This window comes from Pseudopipra pipra, chromosome W (genome assembly GCF_036250125.1).
Source record: "Pseudopipra pipra isolate bDixPip1 chromosome W, bDixPip1.hap1, whole genome shotgun sequence".
NCBI classification, from domain to species: domain Eukaryota; kingdom Metazoa; phylum Chordata; class Aves; order Passeriformes; family Pipridae; genus Pseudopipra; species Pseudopipra pipra.
Window position 1 is genome coordinate 37,672,868 of NC_087580.1, and position 19,579 is coordinate 37,692,446.

The 19,579-nt window shown below is 56.0% G+C and overlaps 2 protein-coding genes and 1 pseudogene across 2 annotated transcripts in view; 2 read left to right on the forward strand and 1 right to left on the reverse strand.

Moving 5' to 3' along the window:
• Positions 1-19,579, reverse strand: part of LOC135404675 (zinc finger protein 239-like) — a 386,745-nt gene that overhangs the window by 316,990 nt on the left and 50,176 nt on the right. The gene's annotated exons all lie outside the window — the stretch shown is intronic.
• The window catches only part of LOC135405260 (zinc finger protein 883-like), a 290,064-nt pseudogene that overhangs the window by 130,467 nt on the left and 140,018 nt on the right, over positions 1-19,579 (forward strand).
• Positions 3,818-10,247, forward strand: LOC135404672 (uncharacterized). Its single transcript, XM_064639407.1, has 16 exons — positions 3,818-4,024; positions 4,502-4,581; positions 4,774-4,899; positions 5,045-5,124; positions 5,242-5,362; positions 5,676-5,765; positions 6,170-6,274; positions 6,490-6,655; positions 7,121-7,215; positions 7,670-7,819; positions 8,014-8,168; positions 8,533-8,668; positions 8,753-8,887; positions 9,095-9,271; positions 9,537-9,692; positions 10,131-10,247. The coding sequence occupies exons 1-16, from the start codon at positions 3,895-3,897 to the stop codon at positions 10,245-10,247; spliced, it is 2,019 nt and encodes a 672-aa protein (XP_064495477.1). The 5' UTR covers positions 3,818-3,894.

Consider the following 19,579-nt stretch of genomic DNA (forward strand, 5'->3'; position numbering starts at 1 on the left):
GAATTCCCTCCTGCAGGGCTGAGGTGACCCTCGGTTACTGTTGAGGGACAGGCTGTGCAGGAGCTGCTGATGAAACACTGCCCAGGAGTTAGTGGGCCAGCAAGGGTGTCCTGCTGCACAGAAGAACTTAGTGCTGCATGTAAATACCAGAACTGGAGTTTAAGTTTCAAAATAGGGGCTCTGTGTAAATAAAAGTATCTCAACAAATTGATAGCATTTCCTATCAAATGGGTGTAGGGAGTAGAGCTGTCATTTTTACTTAGGAATTATGGCATCAGCACGTTCAAACTTCTCAGGTGTTGGCTTTCCAGACTTGCACAGTTACCTACCTACAGTTACTTGATTTCCCCCTTAACTTTCCTGAGAATTTGGCAGCCAAACCGTTTGTAGATCAACTTCATTATTTTTGCATAATGGTACACAATCATACTCTCTGCCTGGGAAAAACCAAGTAAATGACTTCCAGCTTTAAAATGAAATGTCTGTGCTTGTATGAAAGAATTCTTTTTGTTCTACATAAACAAAGTTTGACAGCTCGACAGGACTGACAGCAGAATCTTGGCCTTTTAGTTCTTAAACTGGTACATTTTACAAGTTTTAAACTTGTAAATGTAGTAATTACAGAGCATCAACAGGAAGGCCTAACAATGTTCCCTGTCTTCTGTAAACTGTTAATGCTTTGGAGCAAATAGTGAGGCTCTGAAACCAGAGCTGTTCCCGGGATACTCTGATATCCCACTGGGTAGGGTAAGAGTTGTTGCTCTGGGCCCATGAGCTCTTGAGGTTGTGTTGCTGGTTGATTGTTTTGGTCCTCTCTCCTCTTGAACAGGAACCATGCCCAAGAAAGGAGGGAAGCATGCTGAAATGGGAAAAGAAACACAGGCACAGTGTAAACGAGCAAAGCTGGAAGCAGCTTGTACTCCCTCAGTCCTGAGTTTTGAGAACCCAGACAGCCTCTTCGGGAGCTTGATCTCCCCCATCAAAGAAGAGGTGTTTTTCAAGGAGTACTGGGAGCAAAAGCCACTGCTCATCCAGAGCAATGATCCCCTGGTGGCTGCTTACTGCCTGTCCCTGTTCCAGCTGTCAGACTTGAAGGAGCTGTGCAGCCAGGGCCTGTACTATGGGCGAGATGTGAATATCTGCAGTGTGTGAATGGAAAGAAGAAGGTTTTAAATAAAGAAGGCAAAGTGAATTACATGCAGCTGAAGAAGGATTTTGACCAGAAAAAGGCAACAATACAGTTTCATCAGCCTCAGAGATTTAAGGTGGGATTGTTTCACTGGATATAGTTGATGCTGGCTTAATAATGTGGTGTGTTTTGCTTGAGTTGCACTAGACATGGCTTCATCTCTGTCCCCAGGGGAAGTGGTTGACATTGATGACCTGCTGAAATCTTTACATGAACTGTATTAAAACACAGTTTATACTTTTGCACTGTCCATCATGTTTCACTGCTCTGCAGTAAGAACAAAATCTGATTCATGCTATAATATGTATAATAATATATTCTTTTTAAAATTTTGCTCTGTCACGTAAAAGTTTGGAAAAAACCCCAAATGCACAAAATTGATGATTAGGCATCTGTGCTTAAATTATCCCTTCTGCCCCACTGTTTCCTTGTGCAAACTTTGTGGCTTTTGAGCCACTTCCCTTTAATGGAGGGTAAGGTGTGAAACCATGTGAAATATTTCCAGTGTTCTTGCCAGTGAATTGCACCATGGAAAGGTACCAGCCCATTTTAGCTGAGTGTTCTCAGTCCTTGAGTTTGAGAACGAGACAGTGGTGCTGCACAGTTGTGTAAAGGACTTGGATTCTTGGAGGTGCTTTGATTCAGGTAGTCTTGAAGGTGTCAACACAATTGAATTGTGAGGTGGACCCAAATAAAATCCCAAATACAAGCTGAGTCCCAGGTATAGTGTTCCTGGCTGATGTCAGCTTTAATGGCCAAGCCATATTGGTGGCCTGAAGCCACAAGTGTGGAATTTAGGAAATAGTTGAAATCTCTGCAGAACAGAACTCTTGGTGACTGCTGAAGGCTTCATGAACAGCATTGCCACATCTTTTCTTTTTTTTTAATTCATCAATTTTTTGTAGGCGAACACCAGGACTATGAGACTTGGAAAGAGCAGCTTTAGACACGGGCCCGCTGCAGCAGCGCCTTCCAGGATGGACCAAAGCAGAAAAACAACGGCCACTTGAGTTATTTATTGTAGGGGTTGTCCCCCCGAGCTGTGTATTTTTCCTGACCCACAGGGGTCCCGGGGTTCAGCCATGATGTTGCCTGAAAGCTGGGACTGCTCAGGGCTGGAGCGTGGCCCCAGCACAGCCTCTCCCAGAGAAGGACAGGGCAGAGGGGCTCTGGGCTGTGGGCAGCGAGGGCCAGCTGGGCTGGCTGGCAGCTCTGGGGCACCTCTGGGGCTGTCAGAGAGGGGCTGTTCCCGGGCCTTTGGGCTTCTGGGGGCTTCTTTGGTCTGATTGTGTAGAAGAGACACAGAACTGAGGCAAGAGCAGCAGGACTACAGCTCCTGGCCCCTCAGATGGACCAATGCGGCTGCTCAGCTGGGCTGTGCCAGCAGATGACAGCTCCCAGCATGCTGAGGAGCCTGATCCTTCCAGCTGGATCCCTGTGGTAGTTTAGTCTAGGCCTTCCTTGGTGAATCCAAGGAATCTCCCTGGGTGCCATCCTCCCCCCTTCATCCCTAAGCCCCCCTCAAGTCTCCGCCAGCCTGGCAGGGCCACTCAGCCACCCCTGGGGCAGCTCGGGGTGCCGCGCAGGGGATGGGTGTGGCAAAGGCCTTGGGAGGGCTCCTGAGCGGCCTGGTGCTGGAAGAGCTGTTGAGTGGGGCAAAGCTCTTGCTGGTCAGTGGGAGAAAGAGAAGATGCAACAAAAGGCATGGTTTCAGTTAAGCTTGAGCAAACGTTATGCATTTAATGTGACTGAAGGGCTCTGAGGACAGGCTCTGCAGTGTGGGGACAGGAAAGGGATGTCCTGGGGGCACACAGGGCTGTCTGAACATGGGGATCCTTGGGATGTCCCAAGGAGACATGAGAGCAAAGTGGGGCCTGGAGACACTCTGAGGGCAGCTGAGTGCCAAGGGCTGAGGCAGGCCTGTGTCCCCAGGGACACCCTGCCTGTGCCAGCCTGCATGGTGGCTCCCTGGGACCCATTGCTGGGAGCAGGTGCCATGTCAACAAGCACTGGGACCTGTGGCTAGTGGCCGGCAGCGTGTCACAGAGGGGCCCTTTGTGACACCCACTGCAGCAGGTGTGCTCAGCGCGGCCGTGGCCCACGGTGGGTCAGTGTCCGTCAGGACGGCGACCGGACAGGAGAGGAGTGCGGTGCTGGCGAGAAGCCCACAACTGCAGTCCACGTCTTGTCCACGACCCTTGGTGGCCCCGTGGGAACTTGGCGTTTTGCTGAGGCATTTTGCCGAAGCATTTTTGCCTGAGGCATTTGGGCCGAGGCCTTTTGGCTGAGGCGCTTTGCCTGAGGCACTTTGCCTTGGCCTTTGGGCTGAGGCACTTTGCCTTGGTCTTTGGCTGTGGCCTTTTGCCTTGGCCTTTTGGCTGAGGCCTTTTGCCTTGGTCTTTGGCTGTGGCCTTTTGCCTTGGCCTTTTGGCTGAGGCCTTTTGCCTTGGCCTTTCGCTGTGGCCTTTTGCCTTGGCCTTTTGGCCGAGGTGCTTTGCCTTGGCCTTTTGGCTGAGGCACTCTGCTTTTGCCTTTTGGCTGAGGCACTTTGCCTTGGTTTTTTGGCTGAGGCCTTTTGCTGAGGCCTTTTGCCTGAGGCACTTTGCCTGAGGCGATTTGGCCGCGGCATTTTTCCCGAGGGTGTTCGGCTCCACCATTCGGACGCCCTCCGTAGGCAGGCTCCCCTGTGTTCTTTGATTCACAGGATGGAGAAGAGACCCCCCGCCTGCCCCAGGCAGGCCTGGATGGAAGACAGCTCTTCCCAGGAGAGCCGCTCTCCAGGTCTGCAGCTTCCGTCCTCCTACGAGGTGACCACCATGCAGCCCCTCAAGCTCGGTGAGTGAGGGGCCCTGTGGGGCTGGGCAGGGCTGGGGCCCACCAGCACACCCTGTAGCACACCAGGATCCCACTTTCCTGGCCAGCTGACAATGAGGGTCCCAGGGGTCAGCCATGATGTTGCCTGAAAGCTGGGACTGCTCAGGGCTGGAGCGCGGCCCCAGCACAGCCTCTCCCAGAGAAGGACAGGGCAGAGGGGCTCTGGGCTGTGGGCAGCGAGGGCCAGCTGGGCTGGCAGGAGGCAGCCGTGCTGTGGGAGCCTGGGCCTTTCCTGCCTGTCTGCCATTGCTTTCCTCAGCCCGGGGCACTGGGGCTTTCCCAGGCATGGCAGCTCCTCTGCTGGGCACCCTCCAGCCAGGAGCTGCAAGGAAAGGCTGTGCCAAGGCAGTGGGCAGAGAGCTGGGTGGAGGGCAGATATCCTCTGCCCCCTCCTCTCGCTGGACCCTCTGCAGCTCTCCCTGCTCCTTCCCCCCTTAGATGCCAGCTGGTTGCCCATCTACAAGGAGGAGCAGGAAGCTGTTGATTCCATCCTGGCCTTTGTCACCAGCCCCAACAAGGTAACTGCGGCCAGCTGGAGGGCGGCTGTGCTGCTGTCTGCTGGCAGGGGCTCTGCTGCCGGGCTGCTGGAGGGGTGCTGGCAGGGCAGGGCTGCTTCTTCCGCAGGGCACTGCACCCCCTGTGCTGCGGTCCAGCTGGCTGTGTCTGCCCACTCACAATCCGTGTTTGTGTCTCTGTCCCCTGGCTGGCAGGAGGAGAGAGACAAGGCCACATTTCTTCGGAGCATCTCCGTGCTGTGCAGAAGCGCCTTGAACCACGGCCTGACCCAGGGCCTGGATCTGTTCTGCGACATGTACCAGCTGGCAGAGAACATCAAGGTGAGGGCACTCTGGGCAATGTGGTGAAGGGAGCAAAGCCCCCTGGCACAGGCAGCCTGTGTGGACAGCGCTGGGGCGGGTCAGGGACTGGAGGCCCTGGGTGCTGGCAGCTGCCAACAGGTGCCATCCTGGTTGTGCTCTGCAGGCGCTGCTGGAAGAAGAGCCAAGGGACCAGCTGTGCACAGACCTTCGGCATCTTTCCATGCTGGCTCTGGAGAAATTGAGGTACCTGCCCATCCGTCATGGACCCCCCGGCCCAGAGGTCCGATGCCACCCGCACGAGTTGTCGAGGGGCTGCTCCCAGCACCCATGTGCAACCAGTGTCCTGCCCTCTCCCTGCAGCTTGGTGGACACAGTGCTGGAGGGTAAAGCCAAAAGTCTCCTCCGCGCGTGTTTCTCAAGTGTCTTCTGGCTGCCTGCAGAGAAGGAAATGCCAAAAGCAGACCTTGCCCTCTATATCAAGGTAAGTACTGGCTAAGCTCCAGGGGCCTCCAGCCCCTCTGGCCTGCTCCCTGGCTACCCCATGCTGCCACAGGAGCAGGGATCCCAGGCAGGGCAGGGTCTTTCCCACCCTCATGCCTCTGTCCTTTTCCCATGGGCCTGGCCGCATCCCGTGCCACAGGCAGCTCTGCCCCCTAAGACTGTCTATGCCCATGTCTCTTCAGGGAAGTGTGGGCATCCTCCTCCTCCTCCTGTGGCACAGGGGGTTCAGATGGCTCTCCTGGGGCTGGGAGGAACAGCAGAATGACTGCCACTGCTCTCTGTGTTCCTTGCAGACCCTGAACTCCATGGACAGCATGCTGAGGACAGTGGTGCTCAGCTTTCCTGCCTCTCGAGTCAGCGAGGAGCTGCAGGGCATCTTGGAGGTCTGGCACAAGCAAAAAGGGGGGGGGGGGCAGGGCTGTTCCTCAGCCTGGAGGGGAGGGTTTGCCCACTGCTGGCTGAGTGGTGCCCAGAGCAGTGCTGAACAGGCAGAGTGCCCTGTAGGGAGGGTGCCCACCTCCTGTGGGGAAGCCGGGGCAGGCCCCAGGCTCTTGTGGAGCACAGGGGCTGCAGAGGGTGGCACCTGCCCTCCTGCCTGGCCATGAGATTGGCTCTGGGCCTGTGTGCCCGACCTGGGTGGGAATCCAGGGGCAGACACCCCACTGCAGGCTTTGCTGGAGGGGAGAGGAACCCTTGAGGGATGGGGTGAGCGTGGCCCAGCAGTGGAGCTGTGCTGCTGGTGTTGGAGTCTGCTCCCAGGGCTCACCCGCTGCTTCTCTTGTCCCAGCTGCTGCTGGACTTCACCAGATGCGAGAGAGAGGCTGTGAGGGAGAGGGCCATGGCAAGGATCGATGTGCTGACCCGTGTGCTGTCTGATTATTCCACTCTGCAGGTAAGGACCAGGCCCCCTCCAGCCAGGCCATGCCCCCATCCCTGCTGCTCTCCATGCCAGGGCTGCTGCCCACATGGCTGCTCTGAGAGACGGGGACGCAGGGCTCTGCAAAGCCTTGTCTCTCCAGGAATCCAGCCCTGGGCAGACTCTCGGGAGGGGGGCTTTGGCACCACCTTTGTGCCCTCAGCCCTTCTGCTCATGCCTCCCTCATCTAGGCCAATGCCAACATCAGAAGAGGCACTGCTGGACCTGTCTGCTCTGGGGAGATCCAGCTCCCGCTCCTAGGAAAGCTGCTGGGGCGTCTCATCCTTTTCCGGTTCTCCGAGGAGCAGACAAGCTGTGCAGCTTTCCATGCTCTTTTTGCCCTGGCTGAGTTCATCTGTAAGTAAAAAAGGCAGAGCAGTGCTGGGCTTTATCTGCTCTATCTCCTGATAGATCTGCTTCCTGACCCCCTTTGCCCCTCCCAGCTGCTTCCCAGAGCTTCCCACTTGCCACTTTGCTGCAGAGGCTGAGTGCTCTGCTCAAGGCCAGGATCTGTTTGCTGCTGCTCTCCTTCCTCCCCTTCCTTTCAGGATCTTGCAGCCCGCTGGTTTGTGGGCCCCACAACCAAAGCCCCTCTTGACTTCCCTGTCCCAAAGCCACGTCTTCCCTGGTGGGGAAGAGCAGATCCCCCACCCTGGCTGGTCCCTCCAGTGCCTGTAGCAAGAAGCTGTTCCTGATGCCCTCCTGAAATCCTGGGCTGCTCCTGTCCTGCCCCCTGGCCAGCAGATGCCAGGGAGGTTTGGTGAGCTTGGTGGCAAAGCTGCTCTGCCTTCCTGACTCTTGTGTGTTTGCCCCGGTGTTTAGTCGAATCCAGGCTAAAGGACAGAGCAGACCAAGTCCACTGGGAAGCCGTGACCACCTCCGCGCTGTGTTCTCTGAGCGCCAGGGACTGTGCCAAGGTAAGGAGCTGCGCCCTTGCTGGGACTCCTGTCCGTGGCACCAGCAGGGCACTGGTGTGAGCCAAAGGACCCCGCAGCAGTGGGGCTGGCGTGCCCTCAGCTCCCTGGGGAGAGGGTTCACGCCGTCCTTGAGCAGGGACAGCACGAGGGCTGCACTCCAGTGGCCCAGCAGCAGTTTCAGCCTCAGCAGGAGCTCCAGTGCTCCTGACCACCAGCAAGTCCCTGGTTCTCGGTGGGGCCAGCAGCCTGTGCCCATGAGCCCTCCTCCCCAAGCAGGAGGGCCCTCTCTGCTCATCCTCTGCCCTGCAGGGACTACAGGCACTTCTGCCAGCTTTGCTGTGGGCACTGCTGTCAGCAGTGGTGGGCACATCCGGCCAGGGCCCCTCAAGCTGCTCAGCCAAGCAGCACCATCAGGGCACTCAGCACAACATCTCTTCCTTCCTTGCTGCCATAGGCTTTTGGAAAATACCTGCAGTCCCACGAGAGGATGGATGTCATCCTTGTGGCCATCGAGGCGTTGGGAGATGCCAGCATCCTCGACCAGCAGGTGCCCAGCAGCCTGCTGGATGTGGCCTTGGAAGACCCGGACGTCTGGCTGACGGACGTAAGTGGCCTGTGGCTGCATTGTTGTGCCCTTCAGCCCTCTTGGGCCTTGTTCCTCCCTGCATCCCTCCTTCCTGAGCACAGGTGACTTGGGCCCCCCAAGCCACCTCAAGGCAGCAGAGAGGAATGGGAAGGGCAACTGAGCACATGGCTGCACTCCGGGGGCAGTGCCATCCTCATCTGTATCCCCTGCAGGCGCCCAAGATAGTCAGCAGCATCCTTGAGAGCCTGCCATACTGCAGCACACAGGCAGCGTGGGAGAAAGCGGAGTCACTGCTTCGCCTGATGACCAACCTGTACCCCACCACAGTGGTCATCCTCCTGTGCAAGGCGGCTCTTCAAGGAGACAGGTACTGGCCCTGATGGCCTTGAGGGTGGGCTTGTTCCCTGTGGGGAGAGGGACCCCAAGACTCTCTGGCTGCCAGAGCCAAGGAATGCTGCGGGACAGCCTGCAGAGTCGGGCCCTCCATCCCCCCACGCTTTCCAGCCCTGCTGGCTGGTCTGGCTTCACAGCAGCCAAAGCTGGCCCAGCCAGCCCAGAGCCAGCACGGTGCTCCAGCCCCACGGGGAACACGCCCTCAGCCCCGTCCTGCCCGCGCGGGCAGGGCCCCCAGGGACGTGCAGCCAGGGCTCCAAGGGGTAGGTTCTGGGGGGCTGCTCCAGGCCACAGCACTGTGGCTGAGGCAGCCCTGCTGACAGTGCTCTGCCTTCCAGCACTGCGCCGGAGCTGTGGGAGCTGATGTCCTCCATGCCGGAGACGCTGGCCAAGATCTTGGAGGACTTTGCCAACCTGCTGCACAGACAGTGCTTCCGCTGCTCCGCAGAAGGCCCCCGCACCCAGCCCATGGCTGTGAGTGACCACTAAAGGCCCTGGTCCCCTCCCACCACCCCTGTAGGCTCTGCCGGCCCCTCACGGCTCTGTTTGCTCCTGCAGTCATCCTCCAGGAAGGCTGAGTGGGAGGATTTGGCTGACGAGCCCGACCTCGAAAGCCATCAGGGCTGTCCAAACGAGAGGACAGCCAGGCTGCTGCTGGAAGGGCTCGTCGGGCTGTCGCAGAGAGCCGAGATGGTGAGCAGGGCGGTGTGAGGGGCAGCCCTGTTGGCAAACGGGGGCTGGGGCTGTGTGGAAAGCAGTGGCTTGGCCTGGCCTGGGACTCAGAACGTGGGGTGACTGCTCCAAACGCCCTCCCTGCCATGGTGGGGCCTGGGGTGGCTGCCTGGGGAGCTTTTCAGGCACGGCCCTCTTCACCCAATGGACATTCTCTTCTCTCTACAGGCAAGAAACATCGAACTCTTCCTGCCGGGCATGATGAAGATCCTGCAAGTTGGCAGCGAAGATGCCCAGATGAAGATCCTGCTGGCCTTGCAAAACGTTCTGCGTCAGCTGAAGAAGACCAAGGCCAGCTTCATCGCTGTGCAGCTTGTGGGGAGGCTCCTGCCCCTCTTTGACTCGGTAAGGCTGATGTGGAGCCTGAGCCCCTCAGATGGGTGCTGGGCAATGACAGCTACCCTGCAGCCCAGCCCTGTGAGCAGCACTTGGAGCCAGCTCTGCTCCCCTGGGCTCTCCTGGGATGGCTTCTGGGCCGTGCAGCCCAGTGCTCCTTCTTCTGGGATGTGAGGCCGCAGCCACTGCCCTCCCCACAGCCATGATCACGGCCCTCTGCACTGTGGGCAGGGAGCTGCTGTTTGCAAAACTCCCTTTTCCTGCTTCCTGCCAGGAGTGCAGCGAGCTGCGAGAGCTGTCCATCCGCATGCTCACAGAGCTGCTGCAGTTGGTGGTCGGCAGGGATGAGAAGAGGATGAGGAAGGAGGTGTGGCGGGCACTGGTGCCTCTCCTCTTCCGCATGAGCGACCAGGTCCCCAGCGTGGCCAAGGTACAGTGCTGAAGGCTGAGCCCTGACACACAGAGGGCTGAGCTGACACCCCCCAGGGCTCCTGGGCATCGGGGCAAGGGCAGCTGGCAGCGGGCAGCGCTCCCCCAGCACAGCCCGTGGGAAGGTCCATGCGGAGCCAGCGCCAGCAGGGCCGGAGAAGCTGGCACGGCCCTGTGCAACACCGGCCCTGCCTGCTCCTGCAGGGCTCAGCAGCAGCCTGTGACCACCACGGCCTGAGCAGGGGCATCCCCACAGGCTGTGTCGGAGGCCAGGCCTTTGAGCCTTCACGCCTATCCCCCAGGGCTGTCCCCAAAGGCTCCCAGACATTTGGGCTAGGGCATGTCCCAGCTTCCTAAAGGCAGGATCCCCCAGGAACAGAGCCAAGATGTCTCCTTGCCCAGGCCCCCGGGCCATCCCTGAGCTCATGCTGTCCTGCAGGCCTCCAGGGAAGCCCTTCTTGCTGCTGCAGAGCTGCTGAAGTGGAAGACGCTCAAGCACCTGCTGCAGAGAGAGCGGCTGTGGGAGCTTGGAGCGTGCTTGGTAAGGACAAGCTGAGGGGCCCAGGCTGGGGGAGGGCTGCCCCCATCCCATGTCTGGGCTGGGGGCTCTGCAGCTGGGCAGAGCCTGGAGCTGCATCCCTGTTGCTGCCCTCAAGAACAGAGCCCCAGGGGCTCTTCTGCTGGCCCCTGTCCCTTCCCTGTAGCCAGCAGGAGGGGAGGCCTCTCCGTCCCAGGGGGTGCTGGCGGGAGGCACTGCTCCAGCCAACTGCCCCAGTGACAGCCCTGGAGAGACATGCCTTGTTCTCTCTGCAGCTTCAGAAGAGCAGGAGCAGGGCTGAAGACTTCATCCACCAGAGCCTGCCCTACCTGCAGGACCCTCAGGCCAACGTGCGCCTGGCGGCCGTCAGGTTCATCGGTGAGTGCCAGCCCCTGCGGTGCCTCTGGGGCAGCCTGGCCCCTGTGCCACTGCTGCCCCAGCAACGAGGGGCAGTCCTGGGGCTACCCCAGCAACGAGGGGCAGTCCTGGGGCTGCCCCAGCCCCGGCCACCCCGGGCAGGGCCTTGCCTCCCTCTGCCAGCCCTGCCCACGCAGCGGGGCTTGGTGGCCGCCTTGCTCAGTCCCACTGCCCTGAGCTTCTGGGGGCTCCTGGGCTCAGCCCTGCTGAGGGGGAGGAGGGTAGGTCTGGGGGCCCTGCTGCTGGGAGCAGGCTGGGGAGCAGGGGCTAATGGAGCTCTGTGCCCAGGACTCATCACACGGCGCCTGAGGGAGCAGACCACAGAGAGTCAGGCTGACATCCTGAGCGGTGAGTGGGGAGTGTGGTCTGTCAGGAATCCAGAGGCTCTCTGCAGACGGGGGGTTTTATCTGGGCTCTGTTTCTCTCCCTCACAGCACTTCAGCCCTTGGAGAATGACTGGGACATCTCTGTCAGCTCCCTGGCAGCTCGGACAACCTCCATTCTGAGGAGTCCTTGCGTGCAGCAAAGACCAAGAGGCCTCCTGCGAGCACTGCGCTGCTGCTGGCCGTGAGCCCGGCAGAGGTGCAGCTTGCCTTGGCTAAAGGACTGGGGCTGAATAAAGCTGCAACAACGTGCCCAAAGCCCTGGTGTCCTTCAGCTGTGTGGTGCTGAGTGTGCCGAGCCGACCCTGTCCTTCCTGGGCTGTCCTGCAGGCAGCGGGACGCTCCCCCCTCAGCACCCCTGACCCCAGGCTTGTGGGACAAGCTGAGCCCTGGCTGGGGCTTTCCCTGGGAGAAGCCGCCTTGGCTAAAGGACAAGCTGCTGCCTGAGCCTTCTCACCCCATTTCAGGGTCACTGCCAATGTCACCCTGCCCTCTGCTGGTGTGAAGCTATCCCCCTTGTCCTGTCACTCTAGGCCCTCACCCAAAATCCCTCTCCAGCTCCCTTGGAGCCTCTTTTAGGCACTGGAAGGGGCTGTAAGGTCACCCCAAAACCTTCTCTTCTCCAGCCTGGGCAGCCACAGTTCTCCCTGTGTCCCCACACGGTGCCCCACTCTGTGACCCCTGTGTCCTCCCAGGCCCAGCACCCCAGGAGGTGGCACAGCAGCAAGCCCTGTGCTGCAGCCGTGTGTTGGTTTGGACCTGGCTTCCTGCCAAGTCCCTGAGACCCAGCGAAAAAGCTTACTTCTCAGAGAGAAAAAAAAACCAAATAGCAGAGCTAGAGCAAAAATATAGATGTACATATAGCACAGTTATATCCAGTAAGAATACTCATCATGGCTGGGCCTCGCAAATGAAGATTTGGGGAGGGCACTACCCAAATTTGTTGCAAGAGCGTTGGTGACTGAAAAGGCCAATACGAGATAGACATGTCCGGTTACAAAAGGTACAGCAGAAAGACTCCTTAGGTGGTATATTCTGCAAGGCAAGATTCTTTCTGCCTTGTCTTTTCTCCTCAAGGGTGATCCTGCGTGCGTTCTCAAAAGCATCAGCAGTGTTATAGATGGTGTGTTTCCAGGCCTCCCGACTGGAGGTCAGAGTAGACCAGTGATGGTGATCAATATGGCCAAGGTTGAGATGTTGTTTCAGGGAGTCCTTGTATCTTCTCTTTGGGGCTCCTCTCTTGTGGCAGCCGGTGGCAAGTTCACCATAAAGCAGGATCTTAGGGAGGCGGTGGTTGGTCCTTCATCCTGGAGACGTGCCCTGCCCAGCACAGCTGTGTTCTCAGCAACATGGCCTCAATACTTGTGACTGCTGCTTGTTCTAGAACAGATGTATTGGTCACATAATCTGACCAGTGGATGTTTAGGATTGTACAGAGGCAGCACTGTTGGAAGCGTTCCAGGAGACGCAGGTGGTGGTGGTAGATGACCCATGATTCAGATCCATATAAGAGAGTGGACAGCACTATGGTTCTGTAAACACTGATCTTTGTACTTTTCTTCAAGTGTTTATAACGCCAAACTCTTTTATGAAGCTTTCCAAAAGCTCTCTATGCCTTTGCTAATCTGTTGTCTATCTCTCAGTCAATCTCACCATCCAAAGAGATGAGGCTACCCAGGTAATTAAACTGCTGAACTGGTTTGAGCACTGATTGGCCAATGGTGATATGGGGATGAAGGAAGACTTCCTGAGGTGCAGGTTGATGGAGAACCTCTGTCTTCTTTAAGCTGACTTCCAGCCCAAAGAACTCAGCAGCGTCTGCAAAGCAGGATGTTAAACGCTGCAGAGCTGCTTCTGTGTGGGCAACAAGGGCGGCGTCATCAGCATAAAGCAGCTCCTGGACAAGATGGTTTAAGGTCTTGGTGTGGGCCTTCAGTCGCCTTAGGTTGAAAAGGCTTCCATCAGTACGGTATCGAATGTAGATACCGTCCTGATCATCGAGGTCTGCCGTGGCCCTTTGGAGCATCCTGCTGAAAAAGATTGTGAATACGGTTGGTGCAAGAACACAGCCTTGTTTCACACCATTGGTTATTAGAAAGGGCTCAGAAAGTTCATCGCCATATCTGACTTGTCCGTGCTGGTCCTCGTGGAGTGAGATGATCATTTTAAGGAACTTCAAGGGACAACCTAAACGTTCCAAAATCTGCCACAGACCTTTTCTGCTCACAGTATCAAAAGCCTTGGTGAGGTCGACAAAGGTTACATAGAGACTTTTGTTCTGTTCCCTACACTTCTCTTGCAGTTGTCTGAGAAAAAACACCATGTCTGTGGTGCTCCTGTTGGCTCTGAAACCACACTGACTTTCAGGTAGCATTCCTTCTGCTATAGCAGGTATTAGTCTGTTCAAGAGTATTCTTGCCAGGATTTTGCCAGCAATGGAGAGCAGAGTAATACCAGGGTAATATGAGCAGTCTGATTTAGTACTTTTCTTCTTATACAAAGTGATGATGACTGCATCTCGAAGGCCTGATGGTAGTTCGCCTGGTTCCCAACAGCGCACCACAAACTCATGAAATTTAGCATGGAGAGCAAGGCCCCCACGTTTCCAGACTTTGGGTGGAATTCCATCAACCCCAGCTGCCTTGCTGATTTTCACCTGCTGTATGGCCTTAAGGGTTTCTCCTAAAGTGGGGGCAGTATCCAATTCATATTTCACTGGTTGTTGTGTGATGGACTGAATTGCTGAGTCTTGGACTACACAGTTGGTGCTGAAAAGAGTCTCAAAGTGTTCAGACCATCGATTCAGAATGGAGGTTTTATCTGTTAGAAGCGTTTGCCCATCAGCACTGAGTAGAGGGCTTTGGGCTTGGTATGTAGGCCCATATGCTGAATAAAGGACTATCTTCTTGTGTATACATATATATACACACACACTGAACAGAGTGAAAAAGTTGAAGTCTACTCAACTGTTGGTCATAAAGTGGAATTAAGTTTAGGAGAAAACATAACCTAATTAGGAGGTTATGAAAGGCACATTAGTATGTGCTGGAAAAGTAATTTTTATATATGAAAACTATTTTATGCTTTATATTATCTGTATAATACACAGTCTTACACAAACAAACCAAGGATGTGCATGAAGTTCACACTAAAGCTCTGTACTATATTTACTGTTCTCTGTGATCAGTGCTGCATTCAGGTTACATTTGACCTGCAGATGTAATGGAACCTCAGCAGAGTACAAGAGGGCAATCAAGAAAATAATGATCTTGGGGTGGCAAAGAGGTTTCTCTACATTGCTTTTCTGTGATGAAGAAATCACTGTCCCAGAGAAATCTTTGCAGGTGACAGGCTTGAAAAGGAAACACCTTCACAGCCAGAGCGAGGAGATCAGAAACCTTGCAAAATTCAACTGCAGCCAATGTGGAGGAATCTGACTTAGTCTTGGTTTTAAACATGACTAATACTCCTCTTCCTTTAGCAGATGCACTAATTCATTCTATAACCTGCAGCCTCCCCCAAAGTGCAGAAACTCCAGAAGTGAAATTTGTTGAAGCTGAACATCAGATCAAAAGCTTCAGGCCTCTTCCAGCACGATTTCATCAGCTCTGCCTCCTCAAGAAGTCAGGAAAAAAAATACAGCTACATGAAAAGTAAATGAGCAGCTTTTTCTTACTCTGAAACCAGAAAATAATGACATGAAACCCAGATCAAATGCAGCACTATCACTTGTCTTTCCAAATGCCAGCATTTATTCTCTCTCTCACAGCTCCCAGAGACTTGTCATCCTGATTATCCTCCCCATGCCCTTGGGGGCATTTTTGGAGCCAATTTACACCTCTAATACTTTTTTCTCTCCTGGAGAGAGGACTGATTTTGCCTGCACATTGTAATCCCTTTAGAAGAACTTTTCCCTTTCCCCCCTAGTTTTCCTCACTTGTTGTTATTACTTTTTTCCCCCTAAGTTTAAAAATTAAAGCCTTTGCTCTGAAAGAGGGCGAAGGAAGAATGAAGAAGCTTCAAACCAAGGAGAAAAGCCATAAAATCCGAATTTCTGTGAACAGCACAACAAGTCTCCTCCTGCATTAATGCCACCTCACGAAATGGCGATGGCCTCTGCAGGCAGCTGCCTAAAAACACCCACGGCTCCTCAGGAAAACAGAAATGCAATTCTTATATTTCCCCCCCCCCCCCTAAAGATTTAATTTTTCTCTCTTCACATTCAGCCCCTCGGTGACTCCTGAGAGCCCTCTGCAAAGCCATAAACTGACTCTTGGAGGAGCTTTTGGACACCCGCTGGGATTCTCCCCCGCGCTGCCGTGGGGCCCGTGGGTGTGTGAGGGGCTGAGGGGTCGAGCGCCTGGACACTGATAAATAAATATCGGCACGCAGGGATACGGGCCCGCCCCCGCCGCGCTGCGCAAACGGCGCAGGGATACGCAAACGGCGTAAGGCGGCGCCGCGGGCGGCAATGGGGCGGCGCTACGCAAATTGCGTAAGGGGGCCGGCAATGCCCGCGGCGCTACGCAAACGGCGTAAGGGGGCGCCGGTAACGGCAATAGAGAGAGTTACGTAAGTTGCGTAAGGCTACGCAAATGGCGCAAGGTCACTGCCCTCAGCGCTACGCAAATGGCGGAAGGACCCCGGTGGCTTCCTAAGGGCTCGCGGACCTTTCCCGGTTCATCCCAGTCCTCTCCAAAGGGCTCCCAGTCCCTTCCTAAGGGCTCCCAGTCCATCCCAGTCCGCCCCAGTCCGCTCCTAACGCCACTGCCCACAGCGCTACGCAAACGGCGTAAGGGGCTCTGCCGTTGCCCACAGCCCTACGCAAATGGCGTAAGGGGCCGCCGGTAACAGCAAGGGAGGGGAGCTACGTAAACTGCGTAAGGCTACGCAAGTGGCGTAAGCGCCCTGCCCTCAGCGCTACGCAAATGGCGGAAAAGCCCCGGTTCCTTCCTCGGGGCTCGCAGTTTATCCCAGTACCTCCGAGTCCTTTCCTAAAGGCTCCCCGTTCATCCCAGCTATCGCCGCGTTCTCGCGCTTCCAGAATTTTCTCCCTCCTCTTCCCAAATATAAAGGGACTTTCTGTGCTGAACACCGAGCCGGGAGCACTGACGGGCTCGGCGCAGGGGCCGTGTGGTATTTGGTTTCTCTACAGTTCGTGTTTTTATAATGAAGGGGGAAGGGAAGGAAGGGAGCCGCTCCTACCAGCACGTCAATAATCTGTTGCAAAGGACTGGAGCTCTCAGACTCAATTAGTCCTCCAGTGAACCATTTAGCTGCTGAAATAAATCCAGTCCCAGGCACAGAATGAGCAGGATTCGAGACAGAAAAGCCTGTGTGGGTACTCAGGGCATTGAGCTCATGCAGATTTGTGCACAGGTGCAACTTGGTACATTTTACTACTGAGTGCTTTTGATACACAAACTGGCCACCGAAACTCCCTCGGATCACAATGTGCAAAGTTGGGACAGCTTTATCCAGAACACATAGACCACACAATTTCTCAAAGCTGGATCAGAATCTGTGCCAGCCTGTGGTGGAACCATGAAAGCCACCCACAGGAATTGCATTTCCCATTCGGATATCAGGTGGGGACAAGTCCCTGCCACAGGAATGGTAAATCCATGGTGGGGTGGGAAGGGCCAAGATGCTGCCCTGGCAGAGAAGGGTGGATGTGCCACTGCAACATCTCCCAGCAACGCTGCTGTGGGTGAAAGAACACCATTAAGGTGGGACAAAGTCTAGGAAAGCAACGGCAGAGTCTGTCTCCTCTAAATGTGATGTCTCCCTCATCCAGACACAAAGCCATGCTTTGGACCTCCCTGCACCAGTCTTGGATTTCCAGCTCCTTAACCGCATCAGAACAAGACAAAAAAATTTACTTCTTTTTATATTCTTGTAGTGAGTTGGCCCTGGCCAGATACCAGGTACCCACTAAAGCCGTTCTCTCACTCTCCCTCTGCAACTGGGCAGAGGAGAGATACAAAAAAAACAGTAAAGAATTCCTGAGCAGAGATAAGAGCTGGGAGAGGTCAGTGACTGATCACCTTCATGGGCAAAACAGACTCCAAGTGGGAATAGTACTTAAATTTATTACTAACAGGATAAGAGCCAAAGAGTGAGAAATAAAAGTCTTAAAAACACCTTCCCCCCACCCCTCTTTTCATGTTCTCCCTCCTCCCCCTCAGCGGTGCAGGGGGACGGGAATGGGGGTCACTGTCAGTTGTTTCTGCCACTGCTCAGGGAGAGGAGTTGGAGTCCTTTCCCTGCTCCCATGGGGTCCCTCCCACGGGAGACAGTCCTTGATGGACCTCTCTGGTCCATCCCTCGGGCAGCAGCTCTTCCCAACCTGCTGTCCCGTGGGTCACTCCTCCATGGGGTCAGTCCTTCATGGATGAGCTGTACTGGTGTGGGTCCCCCACAGGGGCCATGAGTCCTGCCCAGGAAAAGCCTGCTCCAGCCTGGGCTTCCCTCTCCATGGGCTGCAGGTCCCTACCAGGACCCTGCTCCATCCTGGGCCTGCCACAGGGTCACAGCCTCCTTCCTGCATCCACCTGCTGCAGCGTGGGAGCCTCCATGGGCTGCAGGGGGGTCTCTGCACCCCGATGGTCCCCCACGGGCTGCAGGGGGGTCTCTGTACCCCGATGCTCCCCCATGGCCTGCAGGGGGGGTCTCTGCACCCCGATGGTCCCCCAGGGGCTGCAGGGGGGTCTCTGCACCCCGATGGTCCCCCAGGGGCTGCAGGGGCACAGCTGCCCCACCCTGCTCTGCCCCACGGGCTGCAGGGCCTCAGCTCTGGTGCCTGGAGCACCTCCTGCCCCTCCTTCTGCACTGCTCTTGGGGTCTGCATTGCTGTTCCCATGTTCTCATTTTGCTCTTTCCTGGCTGGAACTCCTTCTGTGCCACAACTTTCTGTTCCTAAATATGTTATCCCAGAGGTGTTACTGTCACTCCTGACTGGCTCGGCCTTGGCCAGCAGCAGGAATTCCGTCCTGGAGCCAGCTGGCATTGGCTCCATGGGACAGGGGAAGCTTCTGGCAGCTTCTAACAGAAGCCAGCCCTGTAGCCCCCCCGCTACCAAAACCCAACCACAGAAACCCACTGCACCCAGTTACTTCCACTTGCCCCAGGATGGTTCCAGTTTCCATCAGGATGATCCTGGTCACTCCCACTCACTCCCAGTTTATGCCAGTTGCCTCCAGCATGCACCCTGTCACTCCCAGTTACTTCCAGTTGCTTCCAGCAGGATCCCAGTTGCTCCAAGGATGTTCCCAGTTGGCTTCCAGCATGGTCCCACTGGCTCCCAAATCCCCCCTGTGTAGTTCCAGTCACTCCCAGTTTGATCCTGGTCCCTTACAGTCACTCCCACTATGATTCCAGTATGGTGCTGGTCACTCCCACTATGATCCCAGTCACTGCCAGTCACTCCCAATAGGATCCCAGTTGCCCCCAAGGTGGTCCCAGTTGCTCCCAGCCACCCCCAGGATGGTTCCTTTCACTCTCAGGGACTCCCAGTCTGAGTCCAGTGTGGCCCCAGTCACTTCCAGTCACTCCCTGGAGGATGCCATTTGCCTTTTGCATGGTCCCAGTTGCTCCCAGTATGATCCCAGTATGAGTCCAGTCACCCCCAGTATGATCCCAGTAACTTCCAGACACTTCCAGTATGAAGCCAGTTTGATCCCACTCATCCCCAGCATGGCTGCAGTCCCTCTCACACACTCCCAGGATTATTGCAGTCACTCCCAGTAAGACCCCACTAGGGGCCCAGCTGCTCTCAGTATGACCCCAGTACAACCTCAGTAGGGGCCCAGCTGCTCCCAGTATGATCCCAGTTGCCCCCAGCGTGGTTTCAGTTGCTCCCATTCACCCCTACTATGGTTCCAGTCACTCCCAGAATGATCCCAGTCTCTCCTAGTAGGATCCAAGTTACCCCCCAAGTTACCCCTGCATGGGCCCAGTTGCTCCCAGTCACCCCACTGTAGTTCCAGTCTCTCCCAGTCCCTCCCAGTATGACTCCAGTATGATCCCAGCGGCACCCTGTATGGTGGCAGTCACACCCAGGATGAACCCAGACATTCCCTGGCACTCCCAGGATAAAGCCATTTGCCCCCAGCAGGGTCCCACTTGCTCCCAGTCACCCCACTAGAGTTCCAGTCCTTCCCAGTAGGATCCCTGTCACTCCCAGTCTCTCCCAGTATATCCCAGCTGACCTCAGCATGCTCCCAGTCACTCCCGGTACACTCCCAGGCAGTCCCAGTATGATCCCAGTCACTCCTGGTCTCTCCCAGTATATCCCAGTTGCCTCCAGTGTGGTCCCATTCACTCCTGAATGCTCCCAGTAGCTTCCAGCATGATCCCAGTTGCTCGCAGCCACTCCCAGTCACCCCCAGTGGGGTCCTAGTGCTTCCCAGTATGATCCCAGTCAATTCCAGTGTGATCCCACTTGCTCCCAGTATATCCCAGTTGTGCCAACATGGTCGCAACTGCCCTCAGAATGCTCCCAGTCACTCCCAGTATGACCCCAGCCACCTTCAATGTGGGCCCAGTTGC